Source organism: Maniola hyperantus, chromosome 25 (assembly GCF_902806685.2).
Source record: "Maniola hyperantus chromosome 25, iAphHyp1.2, whole genome shotgun sequence".
NCBI classification, from domain to species: domain Eukaryota; kingdom Metazoa; phylum Arthropoda; class Insecta; order Lepidoptera; family Nymphalidae; genus Maniola; species Maniola hyperantus.
Window position 1 is genome coordinate 4,779,466 of NC_048560.1, and position 17,755 is coordinate 4,797,220.

At 38.5% G+C, this 17,755-nt stretch overlaps 1 protein-coding gene across 3 annotated transcripts in view; it reads right to left on the reverse strand.

The window, feature by feature from the left end:
- Window positions 1–574: 574 nt before the first annotated feature.
- The window catches only part of LOC117993882 (heterogeneous nuclear ribonucleoprotein U-like protein 1), a 45,439-nt gene continuing 28,258 nt past the window's right edge, over window positions 575–17,755 (reverse strand). The window contains exons 18-28 of one of the 3 annotated variants that reach the window (XM_069507087.1): window positions 15,598–15,720; window positions 13,598–13,726; window positions 10,406–10,574; window positions 8,468–8,707; window positions 7,546–7,765; window positions 6,809–7,035; window positions 5,285–5,400; window positions 4,873–4,987; window positions 4,188–4,384; window positions 3,158–3,262; window positions 575–2,557 (exon numbers count right to left, since the gene is read on the reverse strand). In XM_069507087.1, the coding sequence (XP_069363188.1) occupies window positions 2,504–2,557; window positions 3,158–3,262; window positions 4,188–4,384; window positions 4,873–4,987; window positions 5,285–5,400; window positions 6,809–7,035; window positions 7,546–7,765; window positions 8,468–8,707; window positions 10,406–10,574; window positions 13,598–13,726; window positions 15,598–15,720 (1,695 nt within the window). In that variant the 3' untranslated portion in view covers window positions 575–2,503. Of the gene's footprint in view, window positions 2,558–3,157; window positions 3,263–4,187; window positions 4,385–4,872; window positions 4,988–5,284; window positions 5,401–6,793; window positions 7,036–7,545; window positions 7,766–8,467; window positions 8,708–10,405; window positions 10,575–13,597; window positions 13,727–15,597; window positions 15,721–17,755 lie in introns of all 3 variants that reach the window. The other 2 variants (XM_069507086.1, XM_069507085.1) reach the window with 2 other exon arrangements.

The following is a 17,755-nucleotide window of genomic DNA, read 5'->3' on the forward strand; positions in this document are numbered from 1 at the left end:
ACTTCGGCTTGATCCTGAATCGACGGACATACTCGTATTAGTCCTATGGTGATTGCCGATTGGTGACGTGAAATCAAAGGAAATGGCTACCTGCGTCAAATGTCAGTGACGTCGAAGCCTTCACGTTATGTTAGAAGTTCCCCAACTGTCGTGGACTGTGACACCAGGATGGACCAGCTGACAACTCTTATTTTTTCCTACAAGTCGGTAATCAATTTTTCGTTTGATTAAGCTGAAACAAACTAACAGCCGCTCGGACGTCCGACAGTATGCACAGTTCAGTGTACTATACGACATGTCGAGATGGCAATCGGTGTGTAACCGCCCCGCCCCCGCGCTAACCCAGTGTAGTTCGTCCCCCGCCTCATACCCCGATTATTATCTCGACCGTAGTAGTATATTATGTACTTGGACGAATTAACCACTGTATATAGTGTATTATCCAAAAACCTATTCTATAATTTGTTTAGATTAGGCCAGATTTGAAGAGAACGGCATGAACAACGCCATCCATGAGGCTTAAGGAAGTTTATATGAAAAGGAAATTTATATGAGAAAAAAATAAAACCCAATATTGTGCTTAAACTATTTTATTTAATTATTAGAATTAATTTTAAATGAAAATGGTCAAACCTACTACCACAGTAAACTTAAAGTTTTGTACACACACGCAAAGCCGTGGCTTTCATTCACTCGGCTACAAACATTGTAAGTCATTCGGAAACAAACCTTATAAACTATCAGCTAGGGATCAAAATGCTTTAATAGTCATTCCCTATAATATAATCTATTCGTTTATGAATTTTATAGTATGAGTTCGTTTATATACAATGTGATTTTAAATTACTCTGGAAGTCCACAACATAAGTAGTTTCAAAAGTTATTTTAATTTTTAAATTAATATAACATAATATATCAATTATATTCCAATATTGAAGTTAGAAATAATATTCCTAAAAAATGTGAAAATTGCAGATTTTTAGCAAATAAACCTAACAATAGTTTCTGAAATGTTTTTAAAAGACTGGATAAGAAAGTATTGGCTCTTATTCTATCGTAGACCAAAAGCAAATTGAAAGAACAAAAATAGTACACTTTTCCAGTTATTTTGCAAAAAATCTAAGCATATTTTTTTAGTCCTTATAACAAACACATTTGGTCTCTTTCTATTTTTGCTGTGGACTCCCAGACTATAGTATAGAATAGCAATAATCAAATAATATAGTATTTCAACGAATATCCAATCAATAAATGAAGCAACGTGCTATGTGCTAGACTCGATACAAAAATATTCCTACTTGTATTTGAAATGATCACAAAAACACGTGTTGGAATTACTAGCTAAAATCCGAAACATATTTTCACCACGCGAAGTATTTGTTATAGTTAGTTAATTTAGTTACACACAAAATTCTACGAATCCAATAATGTTATACCGATACGATAGATACCTATAATTAAGTTCAAATTACATGCCGTATAAAATCTGTTCCCGCTGATGAGCAAGACAAAAGATAAAAAAACGCATTAGAGTAAAAGAGATATCAACGAATGTCATCCAAATGTGGTAGTTTTAAGCCTTCACTTTAGACGCGTATATAATGTAATTACTTGAAATTGAGACCACAGGTGCTTTTCGTAGTTTTAGTTTTTAAGTTCGCGTAAAAATTATCTTACAAATGCAACAACAGACTTTCAAAAAGTGTAATTTATTCCCTATTTTGAATAAACCATTTGATTTGATTTGGTATCGCGTATTAAAAATATGTTTTCGCCCTAATTCTTAAAAGATTAATAACCTAAACCCAAATTGTTATATCACTGAACAATGGCGATAAAAATTTATTAAAAAGATTAAAATCGTTTATAATTGATTTAAGAAAACATATGTTTGTTAACCAGGGGAAAGATTTTTCTATCGCCAAATAATCTTCTGATAAATAAAGGATTTCCAACACAAAAATGCTCAGATGTCATATAATATCTGAATTTTTGTATTGGAAATCAATCAAAAAATTAAATTAATTCTTCATTGAAAAATTATTTAGCTATTGAAGACTCGACCTCGACCGCAGATCAAGTAGAACTATTTGGTATTTTTTTATATTCACAAATTTTAGAATTTACCGGTTTTTCGACTAAAGAATCCATTTTATAAAATATCCTTTAGTGTGATTCTATTTTAATGCCAACAGGTGCGATCACAACTTCGATATAAGTCCCGCAAATTGCTAATGCGCATGGCCGACATTTTAGTGACGTCAGCGACTGAACTCAGACTGAAGTTTCGAGCTGATAGTATATTTTTATTTCGGCTGACGTCAAATTGGCGTCATTTCGATGTTAATGAGACATGGTTCCAGCTCAATAGCAATTTGCGGGACTTATAGCAACATTATTACATTTTGGATGGTCAAGTTAATGCGCTGTTAGCACTTGAGGGTTATACTGTATAGTCGATACGGTGTCGCCATCGTCCGTGCGTCTAATGTCGTGGGAGACGTTACTTTTTGTCCACGGCATTGGAGTTCGTCCCCGTGTTTGCACCACCGTAATTCTGGAAAAGGAAAAATCTTTTGTTTTCAAAAGTATCTTCGGAACATTTTTGTGTGGAATTTTATTCCACACAATGTTAATGTCACAATACAATAATTACGATAATTGTGTTTTGAATGCAAAAGGAAAAATCTTTCGTTTTCAAGAGAATCTCTGGCACATTTTTTGTGTAGAATTTCCTTTCACACTATGTTAATGTAAGTGAGTACGTAGAACGTGCGGTAGCGACAGCAGTAGCAACGCGACAGTACATTTGCTGTCTCTCTTCTTCTTCTTATTTTGCTTTGTGGCTGATGCTGTCTCTCTGTAACCGCTGTTACGTGTGACGTTTGACAGCAATGATCGCCAGATTTACGCCTGTCGCAAGCCTGTCGCGAGATACGTAAGCACGGGTGTGTGAGGCGTCCCCCCGCCTCATACCCCGAAGCATAAAATGCTACATATAAAATGTTCGTGAAGTTTTAAATCCGTGTCTTGTACGTGGCACGGCCCGCGCAACGTGTTGGCATAAAATATCGCAGACATGGCGTGGGGCTCTGTCTCCATGTTCAAAATATCTGATCTGGAGCAGCTATGGGTTGATGATGATGGACTATTTTACCTGATAGTACTGTGCCCAGGCTTGTGCAGCATCAGTCGCGTTGGTGCCGCTGGCGGCGCCCTGCTGGCCGCCTGCCGCCGGCGTCTGCTGCCCACTTTGTTGGTACTGCACAAACACCGATTTTAGCGTTTAAACTAACCACGTTAATATATATAAAATAATAATAATAATCGTCTTTATTTCAGATATTACATCTATTTTGTTAGTAATAAAATTAATGACTAATGACTATGTTAGTAAGTAGGCTCTTTTATGAACCATTATAGCCGGGATCGTCTATATATTTTATAAAACACACCGATGTCAAAATACCAAAGGGGTTATTATGGGGCAAGACAGTTTAAGTAAATCTCTCTATATATGAAAATGAATCGCTGAATGTGTTGCTGATCGCAAATCTCGAGAACAGCGGAACCGATTTCGCTAATTCTTTTTTTATAATATTCCTTGAAGTACGAGGATGGTTCTTAAGGCGAGAAATTTTTTAAAAAATTCCTGAAAAAGAATCGACTGTTAGTCTGTTAGGCGATACGAAGTTCGCCGGGGCAGCTAGTACATAAATAAATATTCTTTTATTTGGGACCATAATGCAAATTTTTTCTGCTGTTAGCTGCAACCGCGCGATGCGGCAGCACCTTGCTCCATACAAACTCATAAATTATAGTACGCGACAGGTCGAGGTCGGCAAATGGGGTGGGAATGTCCCGCACGGGCCCCACACTAACCCAGTGCGGGCGAGCACGGGTGTGCGGGTCGCGTCGCTCAAGTGTTGCTCCATATAAACTACTAGCTGATACCCGCGCCTTCGTCCGCGTGGATTTAGGTTTTTGAAAATCCCGTGGGAACTCTTTAATTTTCCGGGATAAAAACCTATGTCACTCTCCAGGTCTTCAACTATACCCAAAAAAAATCACGTCGATCCGTTGCGACGTGATTGAATGACAAACCAACAAACCATTTATAATACAGGTAGTGAAATCTGACGTGCCGCGTTGCGTAAGTGCTTTTGGAGCATAAGAGTAAGACCTACCCCCGGCCAGCCGTGCTGCTGCTGCCACTGCTGCCACTGGTACCACTGCTGAGCAGTGTAGTTGGCAGGCCACTGCTGCTGCGCGTTGGCGCCTTGCTGCGTCTGCTGCCCCTTGCCGCCCTGTTGCTGCGTATTGCCACCACCACCCTGCTGCGGGTTGCCCCAGTTCCCCCAATTGCCCCAGTTACCCCAGCCTGCTGAAATAACAATTTTCAATGTAATATTAGGATAGGTACAGGCTATTAAGGGGACGCAGTGCGCTTGACTGAAATTGCCGGCGCACATGGGTAACCTGTTTGCTTTTCATCTAACATTACAATGTTAGATGTTAGATAAAAAGCAAACAGTATAAGAAAAGTGATGAGCACGATGATTTTCACCTAAATCAAGGCGCAAAAAGCGTTTTTGAGAAAATACTACTAAATGTATATTTGCATAGTTAATTCGACTAATGAATAAATAAACTATATCTAATGTTAAATTGTATTAGAATTTTCATACTTCTAATCTTATTTATTTACGCCTACAGTTGTAATTTTACTGTTAAAATAGGGCCTAGATAATGACGAGACAAATCGATGTGATACTTAGTTTTGAGCGTACAATACCAAATAATGTACTAATCACCCTCCTACGTTTGTATGAAGAAAGCACCAGCTTGTGACACCTTAAGTAACAACATTACCTTGGTTCTGGTTGTTCCAGTTGCCCCAGCCTCCCCAGCCGCCGGCCCACTGGTTCCAGCCCTGTTGGTTCTGGTTCGCATTAGCGCTTTGGCTTTGGTTTTGGCTGCCGCCATCCTGGGGACAAACAATAGTACATTACATTCCAGGCCTGAAATAAAGCGATTACTGGTCGAGTACGTATTATTGGAAGGCCGAGACGGAGCCGAGGACTTATTAAGTGATTTTGAAAGCACGAGGCGCCAGCGAGTCCTTTCAAATACATATTTTTTGTCATTAATTTATTAATGGAAAAAAATATGTATAAGAAAGATAAAGAAAATTTGAAAAAGAAACAATAATGATAAGAAAAGATAATTAAATAATTTAAAAAAAAAAAACAATTAAAAAAAATATTTAAAATTAATCGTTTACCTGTCTGTTCTGCACCTGGTTGGGGCGCGGCGGGCGCGCCTGGTTCTGCGAGCCGCGCTGCCACGAGCCGGCCGCGCCACCACCACCACCACCGCCGCCGCCGCCGCCTTGGTTGCCTAACACAAACAGAACGTTCTAGTCTACGCCAGACACATACAGTATAGATAGTTCAATCCACGATGACGCGCCCCACTCGTTGTCCCAATCGTTTATAGTGCAAGTGTGTTTTGTACTATTAGAGTAAGTTCTATTGTAATGCACCCATCAGCAATGTGGGTACACACACAAACACACAGATGAAGATAAAATGTAAGAACTACTCCCCGCACGCAAAGTAATAGGGCGCTTCTTCGTGGATTGAACTATCTATACGCGGCAGAAAGATACATCGACCATTAGAAGGAGATAGAAGTGTAGTGTATCTGTCGTTGAGACCGACAAAACGTCATAAAGGTACGAGTGACAGAGACAACGCTCTACAAAGCCGAAATGACATTCTAAAGGCCGATGTACATTACTTTCTGCCGCGTACTGTATTTGGTTCTTTGAGGTGGTCGAGCGTCTGTGGCGTCAGTGACGTCGCGACAGAACGGAAATGTAAATGTAGACAACGTCGTTCCAGCACAGCGAACTAATGCCGCCGTCAGTCAGCCTACCGGCAAAGCCGTGCCGCCAAGCGATTTAGCGTTCCGGTACGATGCCGTGTAGAAACCAAAAAGGTATGGGTTTTATAAAAACTGTCATACCTTTTTTGGTTAGCCCACTACCATCTTAGGCTGCATCATCACTTACCACCAGGTGAGACAGCAGTCAAAGCCCAAGGGCTAACTTGTAATGGAATTTTACAAATTACAACCTAAACCACTTTATATATTTTATTTTATAATAATTGTCGATTTCTTTATTCTGTATTTTACAAATTGTATGTAACCTTGTTCAGTGCATTTATTTATTTAAGAATTGTTGTGTACTAAGTCAAAGTCAAAGTCAAATGATTTATTAAAAATAGGTAATTAATAACTCTACACATGTTAAGGGTTGTTACTTAGATCTTAATCTATTATTTTTGTATTTGGACCATTTATAGTTGCTATCTGTTTTGTGTACCTTTATAATAAAATAAAAAAAAAATAAAAAAAATTCAAAAATCATCATTATCAACCAACATCCAAATATATAAAAGGGACTGACTGACTGATCTATCAACGCACAGCTTATACTGGACTGGTCGGGCTGAAATTTGGTATGCAGATAGCTATTATGACGTAAACATCGGCTAAGAAAGGATTTTTTAAATATTCAACTCTTAAGGGGGGCTAAAACAGGGGTTTTAAATTTGTATAGTCCACGCGGACGAAGTCGCGGAAATAAGCTAGTTTTAAGATATGAGCGTAGATAAAATATATTTTACTTTAAATAAAATAAATAAATATTCTTTTATTTACAAACAAAACATACAGAAAAAAGATCACAAATAATACGAAATAATAAAAAACACTTTCACTTTACTTTTTAACTCCCCACCTGGCGGTCCGCCTCCTCCGGGCCGCTTGCTCTCATTGGGTCCCCTGTTCTGAGGTCTGTTGTCGCGCTGGAACCTGTCTCCGCCGGGCGGGCCCCTCGGGCTTGGGCCCCCTGGGCCACCGGGGCCTCCCGGACCGCGGTCCTGACGCGGCCCGCCCGGGCCTCCGGGGCCTCCTCGGCCGCCGCGGAACTCCCCGCGATCGCGGCCGCCACCGCCGAAATCGTTTCTGATCAGAATAACATTTTTTGTAATAAAATCAATTTTAGACTTGCCTTAATACAAGTTTAAAAAAATTATTAAATTATTTATTTTATTTTTATTTTTCATGTACCAAAATTGTAGTTACATAGTAGTAATAAATTAAGTTACATTAGAAATGCTTAGTTAATAAATACTTTTTCTTTCACAGTGATTTCATATGGGAATTATCACGGATATTAATTTATTAATTTTAGCACTTACAATCATTTGCTACATTAATTTAACGAGGCCAAAATTGATTTTATAAAGAAAGTATTCATTAATAGCTGATGCCCGCAAATTCATCCAAGTGGATTTAGGTTTTTAAAAATCCCGTGGGACCTCTGATTTTCCGGAATAAAAAGTAGCCGATGTCACTCTACAGGTTTTTAATTATATCTATGCAAAAAGTCACATAGATCCGTTGCAACGTGATTGAAGGACAAACTAACAAACGCACTTTTGCATTTACTATATGGGTAGTGAATAGTGATACCTGGACTGCGACGGTGGGCCACCCCATCGGTCGAAGCGCGGCGAGGGCCCGGAGCCCATGCCGCCGCCCATTCCACCCCTGTCGCGGTTGCCGCCGCCGCCCCAGCGTCCTCCACCTCCGCGGCCCCCGGCGCCTCCCGGGCCCCCCTGTCCTGCGGGGCCCCAGCGACTACCGCCGCCACCGCCGCCGCCGCTGCCTCCGCCTATGCCCCATCTATCCTCTGTATATATTAAGAGAAAAACAATATATTGTTGAATCTTTTATACTTACACTTAGCCGGCACCATTGCCGCCCGCAGCGCGAAGAACAAAAGAAACCCAGAACAAGTGCCCTAGGGCCTATAAGCCAAGATTGGCAGGCCCTAGTCGGTGAAATTCCGGCTTAAAGACAGTCACAAGGGCACAAAGTTGCCCTGCGCCCCACCCGGGTAAGGAGGCCATGCCTCGAGACCCATACCCCCCGGGCAAACGGAGGACACCCGCACTGCTATTCTTTATTTTTCTGTTTTTAGGGCCTTTAAATAAATAGTTAAAGTTTTTAGGGCCCTGAAACTTTTTTATCTGAAAACTAATAACAACGAAAAGAAAAGAATAAAACAATCTTTCTGCACATTGAAACAGGCCCTTACACTACTTTAAGATGTATGTAAGTGCGCAAATTATAACGATTACATCTTCATACTGATTAAGAAACCGACCAAACTATCGGCCGATAAAAAGTTTGTGGTCTGCGGGGACTCTTAGATTTAATATCTTTTTCACTCGACATTGTTGTCTTAACCTTCAAATTTATTCCGTCATATTATTACCAATATTACATAATCAACAAATGCAGTAAAGCAGCTTTGGATTTGTTTATTCAAAAGATTGGTTGCAAAATTCCTAATAAAGATGTTTTCACTTCAAAAAGCAACATCACATACCGCGATCTCTATGGTCCCTCTGTCTCCGATGATCACGATTCTTATCAGAGGACCTCTGCCTCTTCGCTGGCGGGGCATCCCTCGAGGCCGAGCGCGATCTTTTGTCCTTTTCCTTCACCGCGCCCGCTGCGGCCGCCTCGCGATGATACGCCTCGACTACCGCCTTAGCCTCTTCCTCTGACAACTCCGGGTATATCACCTCGTCTAACCACGTGCTTTTCTCGGGTAAACTGAAGTTAGCTGTCAAAAGAGAAGGTATGAGTGAGATGGGGCTATTGCGATTTCGGAATGTGATAGAGAGAGGAGGTTTTGGGTCAACACTAATCTACACTGCACCGCTCGCGCACAGCACACGCCTCGTCATTTAAATGTAGGCATGTATGGAATGTAATGGAAAATATGTGGAAATGTATGGAAATTTTAAATTACTTTTTCCCGTATACGTATACTAAATAAATTTATTTACGCACAGCAAGTTTAAGATTGAGATCTATAGAGCATACTTTGACTTAGTGCAGACTTTACTGAGTGTTAAAACGGAACAGATTTATGTAAAAGACATAAATATGTCTCGTTTTAACCGTGTCTTAAGTCTGAGCAAAGTCAAAGTACGCTTTATAGACCACAGCCTTAATCTCAACTCGAAAAGTAACATAGTAGGAGTCAGTGTTGTAATACTTTCTTTGCCTGTTGATTATAAGACAATGTTGCTTATCCTGTTGTACACAATCTCTTATGTAACCTGACAGATCTGAATCTAGTGCCATCCTTTTCCGCGGGGAGCATTATGAAAGAGATAGCCCTGATATTTTAGTTTAATTTAAAGATTGTTTACAACAGAATCAATTACATTCGGTTGCACGCAATCTCTGAAACTAAATTGATAGATCTATTGCTATCCCTTTCATAATGGTCACTGCGGAAAAGGACGGTTCTAGATTTACTGTCGAAAACATAATCAATCTATCCGTAAGCTGTCGATAGTGATAGGTTGCCTGCAAGAGATCGCTTTAGCGATAAGGCCGCCTTTGCATGCTACAGCTATTAGATTAAGATCCTTGTATGTTTTTTCAATGTTTACTTTGGGTTGTGTGCAATAAAGTGTAAATAAATAAAAATAAAATAAATAAATAGTGTCGTTAGTTGTCAAAAAAGACCGTATAGTCCATACAAAATGACTTTTCAAGCGCCATTTTAACTCTATTGGTCAACTGTCATGTCATAAGTACGGTTTCATCTTAAATAAGGACTAAAATCGTACCTTTGACATTAAATTCGACACAAAGTTAAAATGGCGCGTGAAAAGTCATTTTTACGCATTATACAATTTTTGTCAAATAACTTTGCTAAGTTACTTATCAACAAATTGCACATATAAGTGCGGCAAATTGCTAATGCGCGTGGACGCCATTTTTGTGACGTCAGCACTAGACTGAAGTTTCGAGCTGATGGTATATTTTTACTTAATTATACGTCAAATGACGTCATTTCGATGTTAATGGGACATGTAGGGCGATTGTCTAAAACCTGCATCAATCATTATTTCAATCTCAATTGTTCTGATTGGCTGAATTCATGCGATTCTTGTTGCAACAATGCATTGTGGCCAATAGTAAGTGAGCATTAACCAATCAGAGATGATTGCGATCGTGAAATTGTAGCTGTCAAACAACCGCGGTAGGGCCACTGGTTCCACCGCAATAGGAATTTGCAGGACTTATAGGACTGATTATTTCGATCGTAAGTAGCTTAACCACAGACTATGAATAGACTGATCTTATTAATTTCGGCCGTGAGACATGTCAGTTTAGATAAGAGCACGTATACAACATAAATAGCCAGTGTAGTGGTATCAGTCAACATGTAAACGGCGTTGCGTACGCTTGCAAGCGGTGCGCGAGACAGCGGGGGTGACCTTGTCTGGGCGTACGTCTTCACCTTTCATATCCATAATGGCCGGGTCGGGAACTTCCTTTCCGTCCGCGGCTTCGCGCGTCGCTGCGCGTTCCTTCTGGGTCTCTTCGTTCACGACGACCACGACCGCGACGCGTCTGTATCCATCGAACTCCCTGAGCTTGCGACGTTGCGCCGACGGGTAAACATTCGTCTGTTATAACCGCCATACAACCGCCGAGGCAGAACAAAAACAGTTGATTATAGATCAGTGCAGCCCGGGCAGACGCCTAGACAAGCTCAATTGAGATCCCACGCGACCGACAATTGGACTTTACATTTTACCGTTTGGCCAAGATTACGCTATGTGTTCAGTTGGTTTCACGGAAAAAGAGCTCTTTACTCGCTTATAAACTAGGTAAACTTTTACCGTTTTTTTAAGTGTCTTAATTTGATCCTAAAGTGATAATAAACTACCAAAAAATTTACAAAAATTTTACTCGATCGATAAGTGCAATAAAATGCTTTTAAATTTTGCATTTTAAATTTCGCCGCGAAAATGCTACCCGCCATCTTTTTAGGTTCATGAGCTGTCATGACGTTACACGTATTGGTAAGCAACGGTGTTTTCTTAGCGAAATACATTAGAATTTCAATCCATGTGACGTCACAGTCGGAATTAACATGGCGGTTACGGTATCATGCGTTTTGGATATTTGTAGAACAGATAATTTTATAAACTGAATATAACATATTTCGGTTGCTTATTTTAGATTTTTCTCGCTTGGTGTAAAACACCGTATTCATTTATTGGCAATGTTTAGATTTTTATAGTAAGCTCTCAAAAGAACTACTAAACCGATTTTAAAAATTCTCTGACCATGAGAAAGCTACTAAAGAAAAAAATCTCAGCCCGATTTTTTTAAGTGGATTGTGTCAGCGCATAGGTACTGTACTAACAAACTGTGCCAGAAACCAAAGATTGATTGACAAACCAATCTCTTTACAGACCAGACATCCCCAAGACCCCAATACAAATCGGTAAATTATCCACTGCACAAGTTTAGTCATGAGCTCTTTTTTTCGTGATACCAACTGTAGTACTCACCGTCATATCCCTTGGATGATGTGATACTTACAATACCGGTGTACCGCAGGTGTGGATGGATGAAGCTAGATAGGAACGACCCCTTAACACCAAACTTGTGATTATCACACTGCAATACGATCATCACAATACGTACGAATTAGTGATACATTATGATCATCACTTATACTTCAGAATACTGAAAACTTTTTAATTTATTTATCATGATAAAGACTAGAAAGCTACAAGCGGTAGTTCGATTTAAAACAATATTCGGCCGCAATTCGCACCTTCAGAATTATAGAGACCTAATTCAAAATTTAAGGATTTCGAGTTTGAGTGATAAAATGACTTTGACCACACTTTAGAGTGATAAGATGACCATTTCCATCGACGCATAATTTTATTTATTTTATTTTATTTTATTTATTTTATATCTAATTAGAACGGCAGTGCCATTTACACTAACTAGATGATTAATAATAAATTTAAATACAAATAAAGGTACAAGAAAAAAGACAAAATACAAAACGATAAAAGATCAAAGAATTTTGAATATGTACGCTGGGAACATTGAATGACATATTCATGCAATGCTCTCAGCGTACTTCAGTAACTCCCGAACCAGTATTATAGACCCATCATTAAATGGGTCCCATTGAGCATTATTGTCCAAAAGCGCGTTGAATGATGCTAATGAACGGGGTATAGGTGACATAGATCTAGCAACAGTGCGATGATGTGGGACCACGAAAAGTTTATTTTTTCGTGGACGAAGATTACTGTTGGATTCAGGGACACGTATGCGACACAGTTGGTTATGAAGTTCTGGAGCATTAACATCTCCTCGCAAAATTTGACACATAATTTTGAGTTGGTCGCAAATGAAATAATAATAAAATAATACAGAGAGAATTTTTTCTCTTTCTACACTAAAATGGGTAATTTTATTACGATTCCATGGAAATGGTCATCCAAAGTCATTTTATCACTCAAATTCGAAATTCTTAAATTTTGAATTAGGTCTCAATAATTCTAAAAGTGAGAATTGATATTTTTAAAATTTGTTTCTTGTTGCAAACTGATAAGGATCAATTTTACCTTAATCGCTTGCGACAAGGGACAAATTACCGTTTCAGTTAACGTTTCATCGAATTAACACTAGCAGCCTTACCAATAACCGTAGTTTAGCGGCTGTTTAGTTAAACAATGCTATCTACTTCCAATGTCAAATTACTGATGACAGTAAGAGAGAAATCATATTCACACATTTATTAGTTAGTCCGTCGACATTGTTTAGGTAACCACTATCGGACGTATGTTTTGATCGCATTGATTGCTGTGAAAGTTAGGTGCTAGGGGTTCTGTTTACAGTATTAAGTATATAGTAATAAAAATAAAATATAATTATGTTTTTATATAATTATACACTCTCACACATACATAGAAATATATACAGTACAGACATAGACGGATCGGTGTGTGAATTGTGATAGACATTCGAAACACTTCGCCAAACTCTGCCATGGTATAAATAGTATCCAAAACAAATTCCTCGTGATTTTGCTATCGGCGTCAAATGACGCCATAGTTGGGTATTACTGTAGCGATCTCGATTGGTCCTGCATAAAGTGCGCTGCCCATTCAATTGTCTTATACGAGCGTCCGCAAATTATAGACTAAACGATTGGTCGATAATTCCGTTGATTTTAAAATTGTACGAGAATCGGGTTATGTGAATCGTCGCATACTTTGACTTTGCTTAGACTTGAGACAGGCTTAGAAAGGCCGGTGCATTCCTCCCGGAAACTGTCAATATGCGCTGATAGACTCCAAGGAGGTGTTAATGCCTAAGAAAAATTAAGAATATTAGGCATGTTAAACATCACTATTATTCCCTTTAAGCCCCAATAAGCACAAAACAAATAAGCATCAAGTTCGTAACAATAGTCCAATGAATGTTATTAGAAATGACAACGTAGATTTCAGTCCATTACACCATTGAGCTATTAAGGCTTTGACAATAAAATTACCTTGCTGAACCGTTTTCATACAGTTACAAAATCAACTTAATTACAGACCGACCAAAAAGTCTATAACATGCCCCCGCCCTAAAAGGGTTTCTATCGGTTTATAGGAAAGATTCTCACCTGATCGAGGATGAAATTCCTGCGCCTCCCCTTGGCCATTTCCAACAATTTAAGCACGCACTTGGCGCATTTAGTCACCATCGCGTCCCACTTGCCCTCGAAGCTCGCGCGGAAAGGCTTACAGTCCACCTGAGAGCGACATACCCGTACAATCACACGCCCAAACCCCTCTATTATTACCCTTCCAGATAGGAACCCCCTTTTAGCACATCCGTCATGTGAGTTGTTCGTTGATCCGTGGCAACAGTTATAGTTATGTACCAAAAAAAGCTACTTAACGAATAACAATTTGGACTGGAAACATTTCGAACATATTTTTGGGGTTTTACGCATTCGAAAATAGATTTATCTTATTAGTTTTACAAACGTTTCCATATAAACAGATCGATTGGTTTTCATCTTTCAGCAAATCAAATAGTTATACTAAAACGTCAAACATCGACATTTCATCAATTATTCGATTTGTCGGTGTATGGATAATAGACGTAAAATTTAAATCTTTATCTTTTGAGATATTTCGATTGTAAAAGTGCTTTGTATTCAGTAAGAAGCTATTTCAGTACACACCTATAGTTAACACGATAATTATGCCAAAAGGGATTTCCTAAGTGAAAAAGGTAATAAAGCCCTAGCTTACACCTAACTTAGCCTAGGATAATGCAGTTAGAGATACCAGGGACAATCCATGTAGACTCCGCACTCGGAACTACGACCTCCTTGCGTTGTCGATCCACTGGTATCATTTTATAAACGGCCTCGGTTTATTTTTTAAACAGACCTTAAAGGTCTTTGTTTGCTGTTGGTTTATTTTTTTATTTTTTTGCTAAAAAATGTTGCTCATATCGTACCCTGTTGAAAATACAGACTAACATTAGTATCAGTATCGTATCTTTGTGCATTTTTTTTAAATATTTCTCGTCAAACCTCAAAAGCTGAAAGAGAAATCGTCATTAGCGTGTTTTAATCTGTGCAGTATTTTATGAGTATGTAAAGTTTAAAGACATTAAGCAATTTTAAAAAACTAGATGCCCGAAAAAAAATTTATTAACTTTGTGAAATATTTTAATATTAGCGGAATAAATAATATCCATTCTTTCGTACGAACTCTTTCAAATATCTTTCATTCATAACACATTCAATCTCGTTTAAATAAAATTAAACAATCAAACTATGAAAAAAAGATTATGTAGGAACTTTATTATAATAAAAATTTAAATGTAAATAGTTAATATTATTTACATTTAACAGTAAAGCTAATTGTGTATGAAAATACACAACACAGACATAATAATCAAAGCGGATTTCAATGTAATAATCTCATTTCTCTGTTTCATCATTTTGTAGAATATATTTTCGTATTCTACAAAATATAATATGAATTGTCATACACAACCAGCCTTATTTGTTCGTAATACTTTACCAATATCAAAACATTTCAAAGCTATATCTGATTTTCACAAGTACAAAAATTCTCTTGATTTTATGACCGTATTTGGATTTGGACTAGAGAGTGTTAACAGGTACATATCAATATTTTTGTGTTCAATATATTATGCGCTTCAAATGTTAGTTTCACGCATAATGTGCGAGGTACGTGTGTTAGTATGTACATATACGTATGCGTGTACGCATGTGTATGCAGCGCGGTGTGCGTGTTTTGTCTTTGTGTGTAAAAAAGGAAACTTGTGAATTTATTGTGTACGTTTAAATTTTTCGTAATCCTGCGCATGTATGTATGTATAATGTATATTGTATATAGTCCGTACCAAATGACTCTTCACGAACTCTATGTGACAACTGTCATGTCAAAGGTACGGTTCACCTTCAAACTTAAGGACTGAAATCGTACTTTTGACTCGACAGTTGACACAGAGCTAAAATGGCGAGTGAGATCTCAAAATGTATGCACTATAGTCTGCGTGTTTATCCGTGTTGTGTTGCGTGTAGTATGGATAATATGTTTCCATCAATGTGTGCGTGTGTGCGTGTATGATGCATACCTTCATCTTGTCAAACAATGCGCCGGTAGAGATCAGATTGTAGCGCCGCTCAGGGTGTTCGGCGCAGTATTTCTTCGCCCAGTACGTCTTGCCTGAACCAGGCATGCCGACCATGAGGATGACCTGTCAATGACAATTATACGTTGCTAACATTTGATCCAATATTGGCAGTACGTGTACCAAGGAAGGTACCAAAAGAAGCTGTCCACTTTTTGAAAGATTGTAGCGTTACGAAGTAATCTTCGAAACAAATCCAAATATGAAAAACGACGTCGTGATCTCCTGAAATATTGCCAGCAGACAATTTCGACAATGTCCTGGCGTGAAATGAATGCTTCTGGAATAAGAAGAACAATGTTTCGTTGTCTTTTGTGTGCTTAAACGATCTTGATTGTTGAATTTCACCAGCGAAGTACTTACAAGGCTACGTGTAGTCACACCTTCTGTTTGGCTAAAGATAAAAAATGGATTATTTATGAATCCATTTAACATTTGTTGCGAAGATCTTATTTCTTTCGAATTGCGTGATCACATTTCTTCCATTTCCCTTAACACCCTGACGACACAAACAAGCAACTACATAAAAGATGTTCCACATCTTTTCGTTTCTACACTATATTTCTTTGTAGAAGTCGGCCCCTGGCGTTGCTAAAAAGTATTCCTTTGTAACGTTGTCCCCGCTGCTTTCTTGGATGATCATTTTCAAAGGATTATTTTGGCAGAATTTCTTGAAGACTGGTGGCGATGTAGACTATTTTTTTCTCAAGTTTAGATACCCGCGATTTTCTCCACATGTTGAATCTTATTTACGACGTATTTATTCATATAAAACATTTCCTGTTGATAGAAAATGTTGTACCCTATACTTGCTTACAGTTTTGTGATGTTCATTTTGTACAAAAATCGCTGAGAATTTATACATGTACAAAACATCGCGACTTGTCACGCTTCTGACCAACAGACAGACAAATACATATTTCGATGTAAAATTTAAACTAGAATGGCACTGTTCAGGTTTTTTGTTTGTTTGGTTGTTCCGGATACCTGCTAGAGCCGTGGAGCGGTCGCGCGCTGGTGGGGCTGCCGTATCGCCAGCCAGCCTGTGCGATCGCCAAAGAAAGCGCCCGCCACTTTTCTCGAAAAATTGATTTGGTTTTTATTAACTTTATTATATTATTTATCAAAAATATTGATGGTCAATGACCATTAGCACACCTTGGCTGATACAGGGAGCGTGCTAGGACGGAGAAGCGGCCGGTGGTCAAGGGCCACCTCTGCATTCATTTAATCCCTGCAACGACGAATTTTGTGAAGAGATGGCTCGCTTCACAATTTTGTTTAAAATATGTCGCATATTTTGATGTACAGTAATAAGAAACAGTAACAGCAAGAAGAACCCTATATGATGGTCCTTCCAGCCGGATTCGAACCAGCTTCAAGTAAATGTTATTATGTTATAGTTTCTTCTTGGTTACAATTTTGTTTTGGAGACTTCCAACTATTTAAAAGTGTGCTTATTTTAATAGGTATTTTTATGTACAATCCCAAAATCCTGTAATTTTATTAAAACTTTTTCTGTATTTTTCATGTCTTCAAAATCATCATCCCATGGCGAACTTTTTACAGTAAATTACATCAAATAAATTTTCAGCCCAAGTGAAAATTCTTTTGCAACCTTTATCTGTTCAGAAAGATTGCGCAATATTGTGCTACTTTTTTGGTTTTTCCAGCGTCGCCTTTCTTGATGAAAATTATAATTAGCATACACAATGTTCTGAGCACTTATCAAGTTATCAAGTTAACAAACGATAAGCCGGCGTTATGCAGTCAAATTAGTATGGAGTTGTCAAATCACGTCGTTTGATCATTGATTCTAAATTAAAGATTTACAGCGATTCCATGGTCACGTTTGTTTACTTGAAACTTAAAGCTCATTTCACTCACGGGATATAATATAATTTATATCCCGTAGTGTGAAATGAGCTTTAGGCTTACTTTGAGATCTATAGAGCGTACTTTGACTTTACTCAGATTTAAGTTTCAGTTAAAATGAGACCGATTTATGCCAGCGATATAACGCTGTCTCATTTTAACAGTCTGTCTGTCAAACTGCGCTCTATAGATCTCAACCTAAGGCTCAAAGCATATTGGTGCAGTG